Raw genomic sequence first — 25,143 nt, 5'->3', positions numbered from 1 at the left:
TGTGATGCCCCAAATAATTATTTAACTTCAGCTGTCTAAACAAAGTTACCTGTTATATTTGGTTTGTATAGAGTGTTTCTAGAGAGTGGTCATGTGCAGTGGGTGGGACATCAGGTAAGACTCTAAATGGTATTTATAAAAGAGATATGATGTTAAGAGTTTCTGAAAAGGTCAGCATATACATATGTAAAAACTTAAAAAAAACCTTTATACTGGACATTAAGGAAAATAGACCATGATTCTAAATCATTTACAGAAAATTCTCACATTCACTCTCACTTTGTATTTCCATATTCCATTTAAAAAATCAAAACAAAATAGACAGCAATTATATAATAAACCCATTACCTATAAAATCCTCTAATGTAAAATTTTCCCATTTTTTAATGAAAAGTAAAATGACATGTACTAAAAAAGTTCTGTGAAGCTAGAGATGATGACTAACTTATATTAACCAAAAAAAGTATAAATGAATACTTAGTAAATTATTTCTTGTTTATTAAAATGAAAAAAAAATCATGACCCAATAAAACAGCTAAATGTTTAAATGATATGTTACCAGGTGAATTGAGAGTCTATCCAAAAAGATTTTCTGGGAAGAACAATTAATCGATAAAAATGTGAGTGCAAATCTGTCAATTTTTAAATCTTAAAGCATATTGTCAAAGTTAGCTTGTGCACATGATAAAAATTCCATAGATTTTCTCAGTGGCATTAAAAAGGACAGTTTATTAAAAACTAAAGTAAAAATCAAAATAACATTTTTTAAAAATCGGTCACAGTTTTGTCATTGGTATATGGAGGTTGTTCCAGGGGCCCATCCAAAGCTCCTCATCATCTGACTGTGTGTGGTCACTATGGAATTCCGAAGCTTCCTTGTTGTTCTTACTGTCAACCATAGACTCCTGTTCAACTGTGCTTTTCAGCCTGTTCCCCAATGGCCTCAACGTGGTACTGTCAGTCCCCAATGGGCAAGGGGCAAATGTAACCAGGGTTGGTCTCGTGTTCATTTTCTCAGTAGAAAATGGCCCCTTTGATAAAGTGTTCAGGGGGACATTCTCCTCCTGTGTCACTGCCAACTTGTCTAGTTTCTTAAAATGCCTGCCCAGTCGAACAGGGGAAGTGACTTTAAAGTTATCAGTGAGGCAGGCACGGCGGGTTCTCACCACAGAACCATTCTGTGCAATATATATGTTGCCATTAATATTACCATGGATGTTAGGATTGTGAAGACGGTTTCTCTGACATTCAGGAGCACTGTCTTCAGTTGAGCTAGTTTCATAATCTCGATCAACAACTAACTTGATTATTCTTTTTCTTGCCCACTGTCAAAACAGAAAAAACAGTGTGTAAGATATTGTCAAAGGAATTAAAAGGGCAATGATTCCAATGCCTGTGCAATTCCAAACCTTTGCTAAAAAGCAAGCAAAAGCATATAACTCAAAAGAGGTAGGGGGAAGCCATCATTTTTAACAACAGTTTCTTTCCCAGCAATTCCTCATTGATTTTGGAATTTAATAACTTCTGGAGAAAGTGTTGCTGCTTTATGAAGTAAACATTTATTTTAGGAAGCACATGTATTCTTTCAGATAAAGTTGCTGCTCTGAAAAAAAAAGAGGCATATTATTTATATCTAAGGATCATATCCATTGTTTGACAGTTGCTATACTTTTCAGGAAAGTTAAATAAAAGGAACACACAGTATTAGTATATTCTATTCATACTAATACTTCCATAATATTTTAAAGATATTTTTAAACCCACATTATTCTGATTTCTAATTAATCCTTCATTGGTAATGAGTTTTTTTGTATTATTTAGTCCATTTATCCCATCAAAGTGTCTTGGTTTTATGGGTTACCTCACTGAAATATGTTAACTTAAAAGAAAATATCTTCCCATCCTGATAATTTATTTAGTAATACACAAAGCTAAAAGCTAATTATTTTACACTTTCCTATTGTATGCAACTGGAATGCAATGGGTATTATTGCAAATTACTTTTTCTCTTATCATTCCACATTAGAAATGGCAAGGAGCAAAGTTGAAACAATTCTAGGTTATTCTCAACAGAATTATATTTTCAGGATATGGGAACCACCTGCACAGTGCACTAAAAAAACATGCACTTTGATTTTCAGATATATATATTTTAAAATTATTATGTTTACTTACCTATGAAATATTGTATGTTATTACAATTTAATTTTTCTAAATTCATTTTAATTGATATTCACAACAGAAATTTTAGCATATTTAATTCTTTAAATTTTATTTCTTTTAACTTCTAATATTTGAACATGCGAACTACAAATCTATTTGAACCTGTTCAAGATATTTTTGATAACACCTTTGCCAGTTGAAATGTACATATATGCAAAAATGCAAAAGTAGGCTCTTAGAAATTTCATTTGTTGCAGCTTGTCCTACAGAGTTATTTTTTAAAGATGATATAAAAACTCCCATATGTATTCATATAATACATTCTAGTAGAGAGGCCTCCTTGTAATATGTAATTGCCACATTGCATTAACAGAAATCATGCTTAGAAAATATTAAATATTGATTAACTTATTACATGTCTTCCAAATTAACTAATTTAGGAAGGATGAGTCTGTTTTACCCTATACTCTAATATACACATTTATTTGAATAGCATATATATTCACTTTTCTGGCATGTTTCTAATCTAAGTCAGATCAAAATCATGACTTTCCTCCCTGTCAAGTGTCATTTCAGAGAGCACACAGAAGGCACTGCACACAAGAGCACTCATCACTGCAAAACTCCCACCTACTGTCATCTCTTTTAAAGTGCTGTGTTGTAACCTTCTGAGTTGGCTCCCGGAGGCTTCTTCTGGTTTGCATTCTTGCTTGTGTCATACTCTGGCACCTGAAAGCCCCATGGACCTCCTGACTGACTTTCACTGCTACTGCTACTACTTGATGATTCTGATTCCTCCTCACTTTCTGCACCTCCTTCCACCAAAGCTGATTCCACACTTCCCTCCTCAGTGATGACTTGAGATTCAAGATCTGTTGGTTCTTCCGTGGGGGCTGGCTCACTTTCCTCTCCTTCTGCTGGGGGTTCTTCTTCTTCCACCTTCAGTTCTTCGGGTGGCTCCCGTTTTTTGCCTTTGACTTCCGGGACCTCTTCAACAACGGGCCTTCTTCTCGCGAAAAATATGTTTTTCCTTGCTTTTTCTCCTTCTGACTCTGTGGATTCCGACTCTGATTCAGGGGTAGAACTTTCTTCCACCTCCTCAGAGGGTGTCTCTGACTCAGACTCCTCTTCTGTTGTCTCAGAATAACTGAACTCAGATTCTTCTTCGCTGTATTCAGTATAGTCGCTTGAGGTTTCCTCTTCAGATTCTACGGTGCTTTCTGTAGCTTCATCTTGGTCCAGAGTTAGTTTTAAGTAATCTTTATCTTCTTCCTCAAGGCGTCTCTGCCACTCTTCACCCTCTAGGTCAATGATGCCTCTTCTCTCCGCTAGTCCTCTAACTTTCTTAAAAATCATGGGGAATATCCTGGCTCTCTTCCATGTTGTGGGTATAGGCTCAGCCTCTGGTGGCTTTTCAATAGTGACAACTACTTCCTCCTCACTAGGCTCTCTAATTTCAACTTTGGGTTTTTTAATTTCCTTTTTCTTTTCCTGGAAATCATGAAAATGCAATTGAACTGTGAGCTGGGGGATGGTTATGATGTAACCTTTTCCCACATAAATTAAGCAGAAATTAATCTGAGGGTCGATGGCTTCATGGAAGTTAAATAACTAATTTCAGAAAACAATCACATGATTCTATGCTGTTTATCCCCACTGTATATACACAGAAGATGATCAGGAGAAAGTGAATTGTTTTATTTTGGCTTGTATTAATGACGCCAAATTCTAATGCTTTCTCATTTTTTTCTTACACATTTACTTTGCATCTTACGTCAAAGGAGAGAGAAACAATAACTTCTTCCCTCTCTTATTCATAGACTTTAATATTTTTATGTAATTTCCTTTAATAAAATTTTAACTAATCAGGAAAGTATGATAGTTTATGTGAATAGCTTGTGAAATTTTACTCTAATCTTAATTTTGAACTGGATAAAGCTATAGTTATATTTCTTTGTTTTTTTTTCTGTTTTTTTACAGTAAATGTTCCAAGTAAATATTTTAGCTAAAATATACAAATTTTATATACATTACTTATGCTAATTAAAAAAATATTTCATTAAAATATTGGTGCTAATATTTTATTTTTCTTGTAACTGAAAGATGGAGACCATACTTTTTCACAATTTTTACGTATGCTGGGCAATGTAGAAATAAAGTAAACATTATTTTGAAAAATACTTTTTTATGGTTTATTATAATGTTAACTTTCTGGGGAAACATTTAGGATTTTAGAAAATATAGTTTTATTGTAGCCTCATTGCAGGTGTCTAACATTTTATAGAAGGATCTAAATTAAACATATAAAAATTAATTTCCTTCTACAGATAAGACAATGACATTGTCAGCATTATTATATCTCCATGGAAAACATGTATTAAGTGAACAGAATTTCTGATGTAGCCTGCTATTAAATGGGGTTAACAAATTGTTCTTGGATCATTAACTTTACATAAGAAACTTATAGTAATTACCTCTTCCTCCTCATATTCCTCCTCAGCTTCACCAACCACCTCACCATACTCCTCTTGTTCAGCTGGTGGTAACAAGCGACGGCGACTTCCATATTGAGGCATCTCATACCTGTAATAGAAACTTACACCTTTAAACATTTTTTTTTTTTTTTTTTGTGGTCTGGGTAGACTCTACCATGATTGATTTCTGTTTTCTTCTTTTTCTTCATCATTCAATCAATTTATACCTCACCTATTAGATTCCTTATAAACCAGTTACAAAACCATAAATTAGGTACTACAACCTGATGACCAATGTTTTTTGCCATAATGGTGCTCTGGAATAATAATAAAAAGAGTCAAGTTATTTCAGATTTAAGTTTTGGGAGAGTCTAGAATGAAGAGGAAAACATATTGTTCCTAAATTAATTGAAGAACTTAGGACACAAAATAAGTGCTTTCTAAAAGTATATAATGACTTATTCAGAACAAAAAAAATCTCTCTTTACAGTAAAGATCTGCTTCAAACATGATCTGTAGTGGTCTTTATATTTCTCTACTATATTTTGAGAAAGCAATTAACTTATGTGTATGGAAATGCTTATTACTAAATTCTATAGTATATTTTCTTAATTTCTCTTGGGCAAATCTTGAGGGGTGCTGGTTAGATAAAATGTTAAAACATCTCATATAAAAATGGTGAATTCAGGAATTGAGCAAATACGTTTGACATTCTTTCCCATTTAAATAATTTTGAATCATATTTATTGCATTCTTAGAGTTATAGTCAATAACAACATAAACATCAAAATAGAATTCAATGTAGAAAAATGGTTAAAACTTGACTGAAACTAAAACTTGATAGGTTACTTACTTTCAAAGATGAAACAAATAAAATTACATTTATAAAGCAAATAGTAGTAATAATCATTTACTAAATCTGTATTATTCATACAAATATTAAAATACTGGATAAAAAATCTGAAGAAGTACCCATGTTCATAACTGTAATAATCTTGTCCATATTCCTGGCCAGGATCAATTCCAGACTCCATGGATAACTCCTATTGTTCAAAAAGAGAAATTGCATTTGAAAACAAATTCTTATCACATTTCAGCTCAAAGTCAGATTTCCAGATCTGGAATTTGATGACTCTCAAAAGACTCCTGCCAAAATAACTTCAATCGTGAATGTTAGTTAAGACATATTCAAAAAAATCTTTTTTCTGGCTGTAACTATTTTATACAAAATAAGATTATGTTATTAGAACTGAAGGGTAAAAAAGGAAATGTTTTGTAATGGTAAATTTGTTAAAGATTACAGATGAGCCTATCACATGTTCTTGGATAAGTTGAAAACTATCAATTGGAAGATAATACTTCACTCTATTTTAAGATATTATTAATAAAGTTTAGCCTTGAGAAAAATTAAAGTGTTCTTTTTAGCATTGTTTTATTTTCCTGCATATAGCTTTCTAGTCCCAGAACATTTCTATTTATCAAAAACAATTCTTAAGAAATGATCTGATAATAATCATTTATACATTAATAAAATTACATTAACATGTAATATTTTCCAAGAATGTTTATATTTTAAAAATATAATGGATTTAATAAAATTTAATTAAATCCATAGTTCTGGATATAATTCTTGTTTTGTAAAAAGAAAGAATTTGTCCGAACAAAGCCCTTCCAATATTTTCAGTTCTAAATTCTAGACAATACCAATTTTTTTAGTGCTATTCTTACAGAAAGATGTTTTTCCTGATATATATATATATATATATATATATATGAATCTCGTTTTAACTAACAATTAATTTCAATTTCATTACATTTATTTTTTTAATTCTATTTTAACATTTAAGTAGGTTGAACTGAAAAGGTTAACCAAATTAATTTACCAATGGAGTAAGAAAAGGGAAGGAGGAAAAATTATAGATATTCACAAGAAAATAGGTTGCTAGTTTATTTCTAAAATTATCTATTTTCTATAGAATTAATGCTATCAGTCCAGGTATAATAATAATTCACGGGAACTATTTCTCTGAGAGCATAAATATAACATTAGAAAAACACAAGAAACAGCCTGCATAACTTTCAATTGTGCTCTGTTTGGCAAACATCAGTTTTTAAAAATTGAATTTGTTGTCAAAATTCTAATCAGAAGAGGCTATAAAAAATCTGGATTTTGATTTTTTTTTTTTAAAAAAACAGGTGGCCACACTGGTCTCATATTTTCATTTCATAGATTTAGTTAGTGGTACTATTCCTTATAGCAATCACCTTCTCTACTAGTTACTACTGTGTTCTCAACCATACTGTTTTATATCTGTACCCATAGTCACAATACGATCTCTCATCAGCTCATTTGTTTTTACATCTAATAAACTCTGTTCACTTACATTACTTCCGTAGATATTTATTTAAGTTTGCAGTACCTCAACTCTACTAATGTACTATCTAATGACTTTGTGGTTTACAAATGCACTGTGATCAATTGCAAAGTTATCTATTTTTGATGTTAAAACAACTTCATTTTATCCACCAGAAGAGCTAAGAATGAAAAGGAAAAAAAAATAAAGATCATGAATACCATGTTTTGGCAGGGACATGGAGCACTGGAACTCTCATACACTTCTACAGAGATTATAAATTAGTAAAATCTTTTGGAAAATGTTTGACAATAATACTAAAGTCAAAGATATTCATATCCTGTTTCACAGAAATATAATATAGTTCAGTTTGTATACCCAGCAAAAATGTGTATAATTGCTCACCAAAATACAGCGTTCATAACAGCCCAAACCTGGAAGCAACGCAAAAGTCCATGAGGTAAACACATGACAACATCATGAAACAAGGGAGATGAATCTCCCCCAAAAGGAGCAAAGTACTTGCTCCTTTTAATTTGTATTTGGCTGAGCAAAAGGAGCCAAGTACAAATTAAATTTACTAATCCATATTATTTATTCATAGAAACTTCAAAAACAAACAAACTAATATGTACGTTGGGAGTGAAGTGAAAGGCTTTCAATTAGCATTAATCACAACTCATATGAACCTCACTTACAGCAATACTGCCACTACACGATGAACATCTACATTTGAGAAAAAAAGAAATCTTGTCATTCATAACTACACAGATGAATCCCGAGGGCATCATGTTAAGATGGACAAGCCAGACAGAGACAAATATTGCGTGGTATGGTATCACTTATATGTGGAATCTAAAAAATATATAAATGAATAAAAAGTCAAACTCATAGAAGTGGAGAGCAGAAAAGTGGTTGTCAGTGACTAGTGGTGTGGGAAGTAGAGAGGTTGATAAAAGGTTAAAAACTTTAGCTATCAGATGAATAAGGTCAGAAGTTGAAATGGAAAACATAGTTACTGTATTTGAAAACACTGTATTATATAACTGAAATTTTCTCAAAAAATAGAATTTAAGTGTTCTCACACAATAAAAGTAAAGATGAGGGGACTCTTTTCCAAGGTAAACATGTATCAAATTGCCACAAATTACACATTAAACGTCTTACAATTTTATTTGTCAATTGCAACTCAATAAAGCTGAAACTAAATATATATATTTATGTATGTATAATATTAAAATATTTAGCTTGAAAAAATAAAGAGACCAGTTGAAAAATTAAAGAAAGGAGAAATAACATCTGAGTCAATACTCAGATGTTGACCTAGAGAGGCTCTTTTGGTGAGCCAGTAGGATGTGTTCACTCTGTAAATATTCATTTAGCCATGCAGTGTGATTTGTACACTTTCATATTGTAGCTTAATTTCAACAAGAAATTTTCTTTATAGGAAGGGGGAGGGAAGTGGAAAATGAAGTGGAGAAAGACAAATAATAAATTGGAAAAAGGTAAAGTCTAAATTTAAGTTATTCAAACTAAATACATACATATAAGTATATATAAAATATTGGGAGGTTTAGACTTTTGAGACATCTAAAACCCAGTGTAATTATACTGGTTTATTTTATTTTTATTTCATTTCATTTTTTAATCCTTACTTGAGGATTTTTTTAAAAATTGATTTTAGAGAGAGAGGAAAGGTCGGGGAAGAAAGAGAAAGAGAGAGGTAAGAGAAAAACATCAACTGATTGCCTTCTGTACACTTCCCAACTGAGGATCCAACCCACAACCTAGGTGTGTACCCTGACCGAGATTGAACCCATAGCCTTCTAGTGGATGGGATGATGCTCCAAACAACTGAGCCACCTGGTCAAGGCTATACTGGTTTAAGTAAAGCAAACAGATCTCAGAGTTAGTACTCTTAAACTACCTGGCTAATACATATTTAATTTAACACATATGGACACTGAAAAAAGATCACCAAATGATTTGAAGTTGAAACCTAAATATTCATCAGTGGAAGAATGGATAAAGAAAATGTGGCATATACATACAATGGAATATTATTTAGCCTTAAAAAGACAGAATATCTGCCATAAGCAACACCATGGATAAACCTTGAATGCATTATGTTAAATGGAAAAAGCCAATCATATAAAGACAAAAGCAGCATAATTCCATTTACATGAGGTATCTGAAATAGTCAAACTTATAGAAGCAGACAGAATGATCATTGCCAGATGTGGGGAGAGAGGAAACGGGGAGCTGCTCTTCAACAGGTATAAAGTTTCCATTAAGAAAGATGAAAAAGTTCTAGAGATCTACTGTACAATATCATGCTCGTAGCTAACAATATTCATATGTGCTGAAACACTTAAGAGAGATCTTAATGTAAGTATTTTTACAATTCAAAACAATTTTGAAGTTGAATTTTAGTAACTTTTAGCAATAATTAATAACAAATATTAATGTAAACATGATGCAACTGAGTGAATGTCAAATTTTAAAAGTTTAAACCAAATAATTGTTTATAGACATACACTTTTATTCCCTAAAGGAAAGATAAAGCTCAGCTCTTGCTAGCTACACCATATATATATCTGGCATCAGATGTCTTTAAGAAAATAAATAGAAGAACAGAAGCAACTCTTAAGAAACCCAGGAAACTTAACTCTTGATTTGTTCAGTCACTCTGTGATCCAATATGAAAAGGACCAGTAAGTACTAGTAGAAGGGAATTATCTGAAAGGTTCCTTTTGGAGTCTTATGCTACACATTACTGAAGGGCAGAGTATCACCTTTTCTGGAAAAAAAAAATGAGGATGGACCTGGTGACCATTAAGATTCTTAAGTCAACTGGAAGAGACATTGAAATGCTCCACACATTTCACATATAACAGCCCTTGTTACCCTTATCAGGTGAATCCTATATTTAGAAAATCACGCTAAGGGGCACACTAAAAAGTCATTTTATGGTCAGATAAAATATTGAATGCTATTTTTAATATTCATTTTTGCTAAGATAATTTCACATGGAGGAGGCATAGAATTAGCTTATCTTATTGACCAAAATATAAACATTTATGCTGATGTAAACAAATAAACAAAAACCTAATAACTACCATTTACTGAATTTCTCCCCAGTGAGCTGGGAGCTAACATGTTAAACTTTACTGCAATAATTTTATAGAAGATGAAATTGATGCTCAGGAGGGTGCATATCTTGATTAAAGTCTTGCAGCCAGTAATTGGTATTTGGATTTTAACACTGAGTTTTTTGATTCAGTAGTCTATGGAGATGTCTCCAACAGAAATTTTTGCTAAAAATTTGTATACCCTATTTTGCTCTGTATGATGCACACCCACATTTTTTGTCCAATCTTTCAGGAAAAATAATATTTTGTTTTTATTTTATAATTCAATTTTAATTTATATTTAGACACTGTATTATATTATAGAGGAATTTTAGCATTTACTTTTGAACATATTATGGTACAAAAAAATTTCATGTGACAGATAATTACAAAACACAAGACCAGATATAAGGTATTTCAGGTACTGCCCATGTATAATGGGCACCCTCATTTTTTCCTCAAAAATTTGGTTAAAATGTGTGCATTATACACAGCAAAATACAGTAAGTTGAATATTCCTACCAGCAAAACTTCCAAATTTTGGAAAGTAAATTTTTAACCACAGAATTCCTCTCTTTAGTAAAGTGAAGATACTTTTGTTAAGGAAATGGAATAATTTTTTTTTAGTCCAGGTATCAAACCCACAACCTAGGCATGTGCCCTGATGCGGGATTGAATCCGCAATCTTTTGGGCATGGGATGACACTCCAACCAAATGAACCACTTGGCCAGGGCAAGAAAATGAAACAATTTTTTAAGTGCTGCTTATAAAATACTAAATTTGCCAAAGGAGATATATTTATATAACATTATTTTTTATTTTTGAAAAACTTAAGCAATATAAAAAGATAATAAATGTAAATAATATGTATGTATAACTGTACATGTGGTTTTCTTTTTATTGCAGAAGGAAATGACCTAGGCATTTTGAAAAAGACACATGATCAAAGGCAGCATTTTGAATCACATGCAATGATTAAAGATTGTGAATCATAACCAATTTTTACCTTTGTTATTTCAGCATAGATGTCTGCATTCTTCAAACTTTGCCTAATCTAAATCCGATCCTAGGAACAGTTCTATGACAAGTGACTGATCAGGTTCATGATTACTTCATTCAGTGATAGCTTGCTTTTAATAAGATCAAAATTCTTATTTGTCTAATTCCCAGGGAATGAAGAAAAAAACAATAGAATTTCTGCCACCAACAAACAATAAGGAGGTGATTTGCTAATGTATTTATGTTGTTTACTTATTTAAAATTTAAAACCACCTTTTCTCTCTCTTATAAAATCATGCCACATCAGCAGCCACCTGCTCTGCTTACATGTATGAAGGACATTAATGCCACATAAAGTATTGTGAAGACTGAGGTTAAAAAGAGAAAGAAAATTGATACCTCTGGTTTAAGAAGAGAGGGCCTCAGCAGTTGTTGTTGCTGCCAAAGGAAATTAAAATAGAAAAAGATTTAGAAAATAATTCAGATGGAAAAGGTAGATTGTGACTGAGAAAAGAGAAAAAAAGGTGACAGCTTAAAACTGGTTACCTTGGGATTATAATTCATTATTCATGTGATAGCTACCAACAGCATTAAATGATATTTTGACTGTTTATGTCGGAACATAAATTAATAAAGAATTTGTTTTAATTTCATCATTATTTTAATTAACATCAAAGTTAACTTCATTAAGTAAAAATCCATAATTTTCTTGGTTTGAGCTTCACAGTACAGTCATTTCTACTTCTAAAAGCACTTACGTGTCACACAATTCTTCTTAACAAATTTAATCTCATTTTAAATTGCCCCTCTTTCTTTCTCCCCAATCACATTAAATGTAATCAGGTTCATTAGGAAGAATGGTGGAGCACACAAAAATGATGATATAATAGTAATTTATTTGTCATCATATTTAAGACATGCTTCCTTTTTTTTTATTTAACCAAAATGTGGATTGCCTGCACTCAAGCATTAAGCATGTTTGCAGAAATTCTTTTGTGATGAGAAAAATTGTTCTCCCTCAGATTTTGCAGGAATCACTTCCTACTGTCTCTCCATTTTGCCTATACTTATTTAAAGAAAACACAGTCACTATCGGTCTGTTTCTGGATAATTTATACTTTAATGAGAATGGAACAGGATTCACAATTCAAATTTTGGGAGAGATAGTTACACAACAAAAATCTTAAAGTTTGCAGTGAGAAAGTGGGTAGAAAAGGTCTGAGATATACTTCCACCAATGAACCAAGTGTTTGAAATGGCTAACAGAACTAGCTGACTGAACAGACAGACTTTCCATGGTAGAGCTGTTAGTGAGTTAGCTTACTTAAGGTATGCATTTAAAAGGGTGGGAAGTTTAAGTTTGGGGTATTCTGATTCAGTGTTAGTTATTATAATTATCCCCCCCAAAGGAATTGCTTTTAAAGTCATTTATCTTACTTTTCAAATAATTTAGAACTTACATTTTCTAAGTATTAGCCAGTCAGGTCATATGCTTAATTAATTCTCTTGACTGAGAAACTGTACATACTAGGTTCACAGTGACTTCATTGATAGTGCCACTTATAGTGAAGCCAGTTAAGTACTCTTGGCCAGCATGCTCAGTATTTTCACTGTTTAATGAGTTGAATAACACAATGGAGAAGCTAGAGCTTTCTTATAGTTGTTTTAAAAAAAAAACTTTTTAAGATCTCATAAGATTTCAAGCTTTAATGTGATAGAATGGAGGCTTGGACTGGTAATAAGAACAAAAGTCATGCCATGCTACAGTTTCCAAACTAGGTTTATAGAAAAATAATTTTGGGGGAATCTCATAGTACTGGATAATAGAAATTCAGGAAAAAATAAGTGTGTCCTTGAAAAGGTGAGCAATTGATCTTTGTTCACCTTTAAAAGAAAGGAAATAGTATGGTATACTTGTCAGTTTTGTTAAAGTACCCTGGTTTTGAGGAAAGATATATATCAGCCCTTGATATAACATAACACCGTAATGCCCTTACCTCTGCTGCATAACCTCTCCTGCAAGGCAGAAATGAAGAAATCAGTATTAAATATTTTGACTTCTTAGGCTATATAAAATTTTAGGTAATGGTGTTTTAAAAATCCAAGAAAAAGTTAGAAGATGATTTATACTAAAAATTAGATCAGTGAGAAATATATTTTGTTGCAGCATCAAAACAGGAGGAAAGAAGATTTCATGCCTACATTTTTTAAAACAATTATCACCCCAGCACTCATTCCATATGAACACCAAAACATACACAATCTATTCTGTCTCAATGGTGTACAATAACACACTTTACCTCTGTTATAATCAATTGGAATAAAAAAAATCTACCTCCTCTCCATCCTAGATACCTTGATACATACAAAATACTCATTTGGGGATAGATGTGTTTTATCCATGAAAAACACATTGGTTCAGAATAAAAAAAAAAACCTCTAAAACTAAAATATATATACTCTTAAGTGTAAGATTATTTCTGTCAATTTGTTCAAAAATAGGGAAAGCAAAATATTACTTGCTTTTAAGAGTTAATTAGACATGAAATGTCTATTACATTGTTAGACATGAAGTGAAAACGTTTTTACAGATGTAATAGTCAAATGTTCAATTTTACATAAAGATTTATAAAGTTCATGGACCACACACTGGTGAAACATTTGACCGTATTTGAGAGGAGAGAAAAGTACAGATTGTTTTCAATGATTAATGTAATTAATTATAAATATTTTAAATATGTTATTTATTAAAGAGTTGACCTAAGCATTAAACTGATGCTGTTGACCATGCCATATGGACTTGATAAACAACTAACTTCAGTAAAGATTTATTTTGAAAAGGTAAGTACATAACTTTTTAAAGTTCAACAAAACAATCTCTATAGAAAACTTTAAGGCCTTCAAAAGATGAATCTACTAATCTTCAAGCATCTTTAGTGGTCAAGGCATTGCTGATTGAAAAGGTTGGTAATAACAGTGATATAGTAATAGCTATTTAGCCCTATCAGCAATTTATTATTTGTAATAGTTCTCTAGTAGGATTTACAGAGTGCTTGTGTAGTTCTGCCAACATTCACGGTAATGATAATTCTTCTACAGCATTTAGAAGTTTAGACATTTCACTTTTACTCGATTTGTATCTGTCAGAGATAAATAGAGAAAGCTTGTATTGGGATTTTAATGACAACTAAGTCACATACATAATATAAAATATCCAACCAAAGCTGGATTTTATTTTCTATATATTTAAACTGCCTCTTTTCTCTAGCTGTATTTTCCATAAATGTGGGAAGTAAAACATCAATAGATGAACATTACTTTTCAATTAATATTTCTGTTGCATTTAATTTAGTTTTTTGTATTGTTTGTTTTAGTTCAAAGGCAAAAAGTTACTTAGAAATGGTGCACAATAGAATCAATATGTATTATTGTCTCTGTGATTTCAATTAATATGATACTATGTCGATTCCTGTAAAGCCAGGCATATAATATTGTTATATATTACTGTGTAGTTTATACTTAATGTGTATTAATTATTTTATTTTACACGATTTGGATGCATTATAGATTACTTTTTAAAATTGTTTTATATTTTAATTTTAGCACATTTTTTAATTTAATTCTGATTTTTTCCCATTACCATTTAGTCCCCTTATGCCTCCCTCTCCCCAGCAATCACCACACTGTTACCCATGTCTGTGAGTCCTTTTTCCTTTTGCTCAATCTCTCTGTCTCCTAACCTCTATCCCCACTATATGTCATCTGCTTTCCAACTATGTGTCTGTCTCTGTTTTTGCTTGTTAGTTCAGTTTGTTCATTAGATTCCAAATGTGAGTGAAATCATACACTATTTATCTTTCTCTGACTGGCTTATTTCACTTAGCATAATGTTCTCTCGGTCCATCCATATCATTGCAAACGGTAAAATTTTCTTCTTTTTTATGGCTGAGGAGAATTCCATTGTGTAAATGTCCCATAGTTGTTCTATCCACTCATCTATAGGTGGACATTTTGGGCTGCTTCCATACGTTCTTTTTCATTAGTGTTTTGGGTCCCTTTGCACATATTCCCAAAAGTGGGATCACTGGGTCAAAAGGCAGATTGATTTTTAATTTTTTGAGGTATCTCCATACTGCTTTCCACAGTGGCTGCACCAGTCTGCATTTCCACCAACAGTGCAAAAGGGTTCCCCTTTCTCTATATCTTTGCCAGCACTTGTTTGTTGATTTATTGATGGTAGCCATTCTGGCACGTGTGAGATGGTATCTCATTATGATTTTAATTTGCATTTCACTGATAATTATCAGTGAAATTATAATTTATTATAATTACAAATAAAGAAAGGACTGAGCATTCTTTCATATGTCTATTGGCAATCTGTATGTCCTCTTTGGAGAAGTGTCTATTCAGGTCTTTTGCCCATTTTTTAGTTGGATCGTTTGGTTTTTTGGTGCTAAGTTTTGTAAGTACTCCACATTTTGGATATTAACCCATTATCAGATGTATTGGTGAATCTGTTCTCCCATTCAGTAGGTTGTCTTTTTATTTTGTTGATGATTTCCTTTGCTGTGTAAAAGCTTTTTTGTTTGATGTAGTCCCATTTGTTTATTTTTTTTCTTTGTCTCCCTTACCTGGGGAGATGTAGCCAATAAAAAATTTCCATGAGCAATTTCTGTGATTTTGCTGCCTATGTTTTCTTCTAAGATTTTTATGGTTTTTGGTCTAGCATTTAAGTCTTTGATCTATTTTGAATTTATTCTTGCATGTGGTATAAGAAGGTGGTCTGGTTTCATTTTTCTGCATATATTTGTCCAATTTTCCCAATACCAGTTATTGGATAAACTATCTTTAGCTCATTGTATATGCTTGCTTCTTCTGTTGAATATTAATTAACTATAAAGGTGTGGATTTAGCCCTGGCTGGTGTGGCTTGGTGGATTGAGCACCAGCCTGCAAAACAAAGCGTTACTGGTTCAAGTCCCAGTCAGGGCACATGCCTGGGTTGTGGGCCAGGTCTCCAGTAGGGGGCGCATGAGAGGCAACCACACATTGATATTTCCCTTTCTTTCTCCTTCCCTTCCTCTCTCCAAAAATAAAAATAAAAAATTTAAAAAAAGGTGTGCATTTATTTCTGGGCTCTTTATTCTGTTCCATTGATCTATGTGTCTGTTTTCATGCCAACACCAGGCTGTTTTGATTACTATGGACTTGCAGTTTGGTTAATATTATGTAGTATGATTCCTTCAACTTTGTTCTTCTTTCCCAGGATTACTATTGCTATGCAGGGCCTTTTGTAGTTCCCTATCAATTTCTGAAATATTTGTTCTAGTTCTGTGAAATATGTCATTGGAATCTTGATAGGAATTGTGTTGAATCTATAGATTGCTTTGTGTAATATGGACACTTTAACGATGTTAATTCTTCCTATCCATTAGCACGGTATGTGCTCCCACTTATTTTTATGTTCTTCAGTTTCTTTCTTCAGTGTCTTGTAATTTTCCATGTACAGGTCTTTTACATCCTTTGTTGGATTTATTCCTAGGTCTTTTATTCTTTTGGAAGCAATTATAAGTGAGATTGTTTTCTTAATTTTCCTTTCTGTTAATTCCTTTTTGGCATATAAAAATGCAACTGATTTCTGGATGTTAATTTTGTATCCTGTTACTTTGTTGAATTCATTGATTAGTTCTAATAGTTTTTGATGTAATCTTTGGGGTTCTCTATGTACAGTATCATGTCATCAGCAAATAAAGACAGTTTTACTTTTTACTTTCCAATTTGGATGCCTTTTATTTCTTCTTGTTTGATTACTGTGGCTAGGACTTCCACTACTACATTGGATAAGAGAGGTGAAGGCAGACATCTTTGTCTTGTTCCTGATCTTAAGCGGAACACTTGTAGATTTTGCCTGTTGAATATGATGCTGGCATATGCTTCTCATATATGGCCTTTATTATGTTTAGTTATGTTCCATCTATTCTCACTTTGCAGAGAATTTTGATCACAAATAGTTGCTGGATTTTATCAAATGCCTTTCCTGAATCTCTTGATATGATCATGTGGTTTTTATCCTTCATTATGTTTATGTGGTGAATCACATTTATTGATTTGTGAACATTGTACCAACCTTGCATTGTGGAATAAATCCCATTTGATCATAGGGTATGATTTTTTTGATGCATCGCTATATTTGGTTTGCTAACATTTTTTTTTTTTTAAAGGATTTTAGCACCTGTGTTCCTCAGGGATATTGGCGTGTAATTTTCTGTCTTTGTAGTGTCTTTATCTGGTTTTGGAATTAGGATATTCTTGGTCTCATAAAAAGAATGTGGGAGCCGTCCCGCCTCTTGAATTTTATGAAATAGCTTGAGAAAGAGAGGTGTTAGTTCTTGGAATGTCTGGTAAAATTCACATGTGAAGCCATCTAGTCAAGGGTTTTTGTTTGTTGGGAGTTTTTTGACTACTGCTTCAATTTCATTCAGTATCATCTGTCTATTCAGATTCTCTCATTCTTCTTGATTTAGGTTTGGAAGACTGTACATTTCTAGGAATTTATCCATTTTATCCAGGTTGTTCCATTTGTTGGCATATAATTGTTAATAATATTTTCTTACAATCTTTGTATTTCTTTGGTGTCAGTTATTTCTACTCTTTCATTTCTGATTTTATTTATTTGTGTCCTTTCTCTCTCTCTTTTTTTTGATGCATCTGGTTAAAGGTTTGTCAATCTTATTTGTCTTTTCAAAGAACCAGCTTTTTGATTCATTGATCTTTTGTATCATTTTTTAGACTCTATTTCATTTATTTCTACTCTGATCTTTATTTTCTCCTTCCTTCTATTCACTTTGGACTTTGTTTGTTGTTCTTTTCCAAGTTCCTTTAAGTGTGAAGTTAGGTTGTTTACTTGAACTTTTTCTTGTTTTTTTTGTGATAGGCCTGTAATGCTATGAATTTCCCTCTTAAGATTGCTTCCCCAGGGTCCCACAGATATTGTATCATTGTCCTCTCATTTTCATTTGTTTCAAGTTATCTTTTGTTTTCTTCCTTGATATTTTGATTCATCATTGTTTAATAACATGTTATTTAGCTTCCAAGTCTTTGTGTGCTTTTTGGTGTTCTCCTTGTGATTGATTTCTAGGTTTGTAGCATCGTGGTCAGAGAAGATGCTTGGTACGATTCCAATCTTCTTAAATTTATTGAGACTTTTTTGTGTCCTAACATGTGGTCTATCCTCAAAAATGTTCCATGTGCACTTAAAAAGTATGTATATTCTGCCACTTTGGAGTGAAATGCTCTGAAGGTATCAATTAAATCCATTTCAACTGGTGTGCCGTTAAAGCTGCTGTCTCCTTGTTGATTTTCTGCCTGGAAGATCTATCCATTGAAGTCAATGGGATGTTAAAATCCTGAACTATTACTGCATTTCTTTCAATCTCTCCTTTTACGTCCATCAGGATTTGCTTGACATATTAGGTGCTCCTATGTTGGGTGTACAAATGTTTTCTAGGGTTATATCCTCTTTTTGGACTGTTCCCTTTATTGTTGTGTAGTCCTTCTGTGTCTCTTACTATAGCCTTGGTTTTAAGACTATTTTGTTGGATATAAGTACTGCTACTCCAGCTTTTTTCTTTTCTTTTCCATTTGCATTAAATATCTTTTTCAAACCCTTTATTTTTAGTTTGTGTGTGTCTTTCAACCTGAGATGAGTCTTTTGGAGGCAACATATATATGGGTCTCCTTTTCTTATCCATTGAGCTACCCTATATCTTTCAGTCAGATCATTTAAGTCATTTACATTTGATGTGATTATTGATAGATATGTATGTAGTGCCATTTTATTGTAAGACAATTTTCCTCTTTTTTTTCTTTCTCTTTCTTCTTCTTCTTAAAGCAAGTCATTTGTCATCTGCTGCAGTACTGTTTTAGTGTTAACAAACTCTGTGAGCTTTTTCTTATCTGGGAAGCTCCTTATTTCTCTTTTGATTTTAAATAGTTAGCCTAGCTGGGTAAAGTAGCCTCAGTAATAGGTCCTTGATTTTCATCACCTTGAATATTTTAATGCTACTTTCTTCTGGCCTGAAATGTTTTTGTTGAGTAATCAGATATCAGTCTAATTGGTGTTCCCTTGTATGTAACTACCTGCTTTTCTCTTGCAGCTTTTCAGATTCTCAACTTGTCTTTATGCCTTGCCTTTTTAATTATGATGTGCTTTGCTATAGGCCTCTTTAGGTCCAACTTGTTTGGGATTCTCTGAGTTTCCTGGACTTGAGTAACATTTTCTTTCACCAGACTAGGGAAGTTTTTGTTCATTATTTCTTCAAATAGGTTCTCAATCCCTTGTTTACTCTCTTCTCCCTCTGGTATTCCCATGATATGGACATTGGTTATGTTTCATTTTGCCCCAAAGGTTTTTTTCTTAAGCTTGCCTCATTTCTTTTTTAATTTTTTGTTGTTGTTGTTTTGCTCTGCCTGGGTGTTTTTTCCTATCTTGTCTTCCAAAACATAGATTTGATCCTCTGCTTCATCTAACTTACTGTTTATTCCTTCTAGTGTATTATTTATTTCAACTATTGCATTCTTAATTTCTGATTTGTCCTATTTTATGGTTTTTTTATGCCTTTTTTTCATGCTAATGAGTATCCTTATAATCATTAGTCTAAACTCTGTACCTGATAAACTGCTTGCCTCCATTTCATCTAGGTCTTCTGGAAAATCCTCTTATTCTTTCATTTGCAGTCCTTGTCTTTGTCTTCCCATTTTGGCTGCTTATCTGCATTTTCTTTCTTGCATGTTAAACTAATCAATCATTAAACTGATCTGTTGTTAATATAATCAAGGTGTAATCAGCAATCTGGCTTAAGCACCACAGGGTGAAGCAGAGTAATTGCTTCAGGTGGGACTCTTGCTTTCCCTCAGGCTGCTGCCACTTGGAGAGGAGTGCTCTGCCTGAGGATGATGGCTCTTGCAGTATGAGGAATGACTCAGCACAGGGATCATGGTAGCTCTTCCTTCAGTTCTCTCTCTAGCCACCTGTTCCAGACTCTTCTCAAGTATCTCTACTCTACTCTCCCCTCCCTCTGCCTGAGCTCCAATAAGTAGCTGTGAACAAAGTTTTTTTTTGTCTTGGCCTTTCAAGAAGCTCTCTCAGTCTCCAGCCATCTTTCCCTGGCAGACAGAACCCGAGCTGCTTTTCTCGCTGGATGCTATCTGGGTTCCTTTCTGGTCCTGGTGTTGTAGGCTAGTGAACCATCTTGGGGTTTAGACCCCACAATTCTCAGGGGAACCCTCAGTTGCTGAAATATCCCTCTAGAACTTCAGCTGCCATCTGTGGAAGCCCAGCCAACCTTCTTGTGCCTCATCTCCCTCACTCCCTATGAGTCATGTTGTGCTAAAGTGGTTTCTTCTGTCTGTCCATGGTTGCAAGGTTTCTCTCCAGCTAGTGTTCAGTTGGTTATTCTGGGTGATTTCTCTACAATTTAGTTGTAATTCCAGATAGATCCTAGGAAAATGTTAGTGTAGTTTCTACTTACTCCTCTGCCATCTTGCCTCTTACCCAGATTACTTTTTAAAACAAGGAAAATGTATAGTAATCTGTTTGTTTACCTTAATAAGGTATCTAATATAATTCTTTATGCATTAATTGGAGCATAATAAATCAGTAAGGAAAAAAGGTACCTTTTTTTTAGAGCCCAGTTGTCAGTTTGTGGAGACTTTTGGGTTGAGGAGAGAAAAAATATTTTGGCTTCTGTATTCAAAGAATACTAGAATAATAGATACCATATAGAAGATTTTTCTCATTGACTTTTAAGATAAAGATGAGAATCTCTAAATATAATGTCAAAAACAGACTAGATTAAAGGTAAAACATGAATATCGATGTTTCATTTAAACAGTATAATATACTAATGCATTTTGGAATTATATAAATATTGTAAAAACATTATAGAAAAAGACAATGTAACATTTTTGTTAGGCTAAAGGTACATACATAAAATTGTTATTTAGATTTCTTGGAATATTTCTTTGGTAATTATTAGAGATTTAATTATTAAGGAAATCAAAGGAATCATCAAGGTATTTCACATTTCCAAGGAGTTGGTAAAAAGTAGCTTAAGAACATACATACACTCACATTGAAAGCTTACAGAATTGCAAATAATACCTTGTTAGAGCCCACCAAACAGCACAGGTTCTCATGCATAAGACCAGCTGCCAAAAAAACTCCAAATGAAGTTTTTCAGTGAAAGAGAAAAAAAAAATCATATTCAAAAACCCTAAGAAAGAAATTACTCTTGATTTGGATGAAAATAATCTGAAGCAGAATTAATGAAAATAATTAAATTTACAAGTTGTTTTTGATCTGATATTATTAATTAGGGATGCCCGACCAAATTCTTAAAGAAATTTCACATAAGAGCTGAAAAAAACCTGAAGTGATTAATTGTTGGTCCATGAACCATATACATATACAATGGTAATTATCAAGCAAGATTTTTGCGTATATTTTGGAATTGTGCTTTTCTCTTTACAAACTTACACATTCCTAAAGTATTAAAATTGCAGAGTAAAAAACAAATCATTACACTTGTATTTAAAGTAGGGTTTTCCAGTAAACACAATTAATCCATGTGTTTGACAGGAAAAATAAAATTACTATTTGATGTCAAGTGTAGTTTTCATTAAGAAGACAGAAAGGCAGTACTTAGCTGATGCCTTTAACAATTTAATAAGTTAAACCCTTAAGATACAAGAACTACTGCAATTATAAAAAATTTTTTCTAGAATATAAATTTTTGTCTTCTTTGCCTAAAACAAAGAGTAAAAGTCCATGTAAAATTTGTAATATTTTACCAGATATATTTCCTCTTGATTCAGTTCAAACTTTTTATGTTTTATCAATGTACTATAGACTAAATTTGAATGATTTATCCATAGTAATTAAAAAGTAATTATAAATAAGACCAATAATGCCCTTTTCTAAAATTTCAATCGCTAAGCATGTTTTATATAATTGATCATTTACTAAAAATATTTATAATTTTCAGCAGTGAACTAGTAACTAAATTCATACTAGATACACATTTTTTAGACATTTATTTAACCTTAGTTAGATGGAACTGATTAGAATTTCTTTATTAAACAAGAGATAAATATTTTTTGAAAGAAGATTTTATAATAAAATTATATTCAACAAGATAATGTAATAATGTGAACAAGCAAAACTAAAGAGCACTTTAACATCTGTGGAAACAATGAAATGTCTTACAAAAGTCAACAACTTAAGATTTATTTTCATCATAAAGGAGAAAAAAGAGATCACAATGAGAAATAAATAGATAAGACAGCAATTAAAAAAAGTAAAAGGTTTATCAAATGTATAAACATACTAGTAAGATAAAGGCAACACAGAGTAAAAGATGCTCTCATAAGAAAATAGATGACTACGTCTTATAGCACCTGGGATTTATTTTGAAATACCATGATGTCTGTCATCTCCTATATCTTAAGATTAATAACATTTTAATTTGGTAGTATTTCTTCTTACCAAATACATAGGCTTCCAGGAAATAACAGAACCTATTATATTTTTAGCTTATTTGCAACAGTGCATTTTTCCTGGAGCACTCACATAAAACTATGGTGAAAAAGTAAAAGTTACTGCATTAACATGATAAGTCATTGGTTTAAATTGAATATCTAACTTTCATGCCCATTTATTCCCGTTAAAAATATATTGAAATTACTTACTTTTTAAATAAATGTAGACAAATAATGCTACTTCGTAGTTAAGAAAATAAGGTAAATCTATACGTTAGTAATGATGAGGTTAATAATATTTTAAATTAAAAATGAGAAAAAAACAGTATTGCATTGAGTTTAGGGTAAAAGAATGACATCTTCTTAATGTTCAAATTTGCCTCCACTTGAAGACAATGATCAACAAAAGAGTTATCCAGTTAAAATAGGAAAAACAACATTACAGTGAAGTAGATTGACTGTGAGATTGTTTTTCAAATTCCTTGACAATATTGTGCAAATTCTCTTGGTTTTGTCCAGATGTCATTTCCATATTTGTTATCTCTGAAGGATAACTAACTTGAAGTTTTGGAATGTGTGTTGGTGGATAGTTTTTTTCTATTTGACTGTACATGTTAGCTACTGACTTTTCAAGTTCTGCTAAGTTTTTAACATGTTTGAGGATACCTTTTGGTTCTTTTTGAGGATCTGCATTACTCACTGTTGTTGATGTTGATAGCTGTACCACGGAGGACTTTATTTCCTTGGCTGGTGTCGCATTGACAGTGCATTTAACAGATGGTACATAAACACACTTAGTGAACAAACCTGAAGTTGAAGGAGGTAGTGAAGAAGGAAGAGGAGGAAGTGGTGCAGGAAGAGAAGGACATGAAGGTAGAAGAGGTAGAGGAGGAGGAGAAGAAGTAGACAAAGGAGAAGGGGGAAGAGAAAGTGGAAGAAGCGGAGGAAGAGGAGGAGGATTAGATGGAGGAGAGGGAGTACAGGGAAGAGCAAAAGGTGTAAGAATAAGAGAAGGAGAAGGAAATGATGGAGGGGGAGGGGGAAGTGGAGGAGGGAGAGAAGGAGGGGGAGGAGAAATGTTTGGTGGATGGGGAAGATTTTCAAAAATGTTTCTCTTGGTTTCAATAGTCAACATACAAGTGGGTGTCTCTCTCCTAAAGGAGGGAGAATTTAAAATGCATGGCATTGAAGGAGAAATTTCCAAGGAACAGTCAGCAGGAGAAATGGTGACATTAGGTTCTGATTTGAGTTCCACAGTTCTTGAAACAGTTGGCAAAGTAGAGAATGTGGAATGAGAACAAGTAGTAGAAAGTGAAGAGTCTGAAGATAGAGATTTCATCTGTCCTGTTGCTTGTATAATCAGTGATTCACCTTGCCTTATTTCCTCTTTCTCTGTGAAACTTGTATCTTCAGTTGCAAGCAAAGGATTACTGCTACCTCTTTTGTTTGGATATGTTTCACTGCTTTCATATTCATCTTTCTGCCTGTTGCTTCGCCATTGTTCCAGATCTATGGTTTCTGTTCTATTAGGAAGCTCCCACATTGATCTCCTAGGTAAGCAGATTGTCTGATTCCACATCCTTTGAATTTTTTCTCTTGGGCCCCTCAGAGACTCATTCTTGGCTTGTGTTCTGGATAAAAATGAACCTACAGAATCTGTTCTTACTGAAAAGTCTGAACTTGTTGATCTTTGATCTGTATTTTCATTATAAAGGGTATTGTGGGTACTTAAGGCGTCCTCATCAGATATCAATGTGAATTTTCTCTCAGACTTGGGCTGGTTGTTCTTAAGTGATCCATCTACATAAGCCCGCTTGTGAGCCTCAATATTATTGGAAGAAAAGGGCATCACAACGTCCTGATGTTTCCTGTCTTCTGAGACTGACTTATTTCCCCTGCTTTGTTGAAAATGGTAGAGAAGGAAAAGACTTGAAAGAGAAGAAGATAATGAAATGTAAGGAAACAGGTTGTGACATAGTTTTCATGAGAAAGATGTCTTATGGTTCTCATTACTACTTCAAAATATAAAATGCCAAATAACACTAATCTACTAAAGCCAAACATTACTTTCATGTCCCTATTCTCAAAAAGACAGGGCAGAAAAGTTTGAGAGCTGTAGTATAAGAAATATTCATTATTTTAAAGTATCAATCTGTACAGTGGTATTTTTAAGTTATTTTGATACAGCAAAGTATTCATGACCACTCATAACAGTTCTTTCATGTATAAATCACAATTCTCCAAATTGTAGAATATCATTTTGGTTGATGGTTTCACACCTATTTCCTTGGTTTAGGATACACAGAGCTGACTGTCTGGGGGAAAGCAGACTTAACTGTACCTGATCCATGCCTGTCCATGAGCTCCCAGCCCAGTCATTTTGTCCTGGATCTAAATATCTGTTTATCTCTACTATCTGAGATAAAGCTAGTGGAAGAATACAGAGAAGGATCTCTTTTTCTATTCTCCAGATTAAGATAATTA

At 32.8% G+C, this 25,143-nt stretch overlaps 1 protein-coding gene across 13 annotated transcripts in view; it reads right to left on the bottom strand.

Moving 5' to 3' along the window:
• Positions 1-776: 776 nt before the first annotated feature.
• The window catches only part of PCDH15 (protocadherin related 15), a 704,528-nt gene continuing 680,161 nt past the window's right edge, over positions 777-25,143 (bottom strand). For 8 of the 13 annotated variants that reach the window (XM_054572772.1, XM_054572771.1, XM_054572770.1 and 5 more), the window contains one exon: positions 23,099-24,587. In XM_054572772.1, the coding sequence (XP_054428747.1) occupies positions 23,099-24,587 (1,489 nt within the window). Of the gene's footprint in view, positions 1,326-3,553; positions 3,655-4,633; positions 4,747-5,609; positions 5,681-11,521; positions 11,561-12,160; positions 12,167-13,119; positions 13,139-23,098; positions 24,588-25,143 lie in introns of those variants that run through there. The other 5 variants (XM_054572779.1, XM_054572778.1, XM_054572777.1 and 2 more) reach the window with 4 other exon arrangements.

Source organism: Pteronotus mesoamericanus, unplaced genomic scaffold (assembly GCF_021234165.1).
Source record: "Pteronotus mesoamericanus isolate MK-2021 breed Mesoamerican mustached bat unplaced genomic scaffold, CSHL_Meso_final contig_24, whole genome shotgun sequence".
NCBI lineage: Eukaryota > Metazoa > Chordata > Mammalia > Chiroptera > Mormoopidae > Pteronotus > Pteronotus mesoamericanus.
Note: the sequence above shows the minus strand (reverse complement) of the source record. Positions and strands in the feature narration are given on the sequence as shown.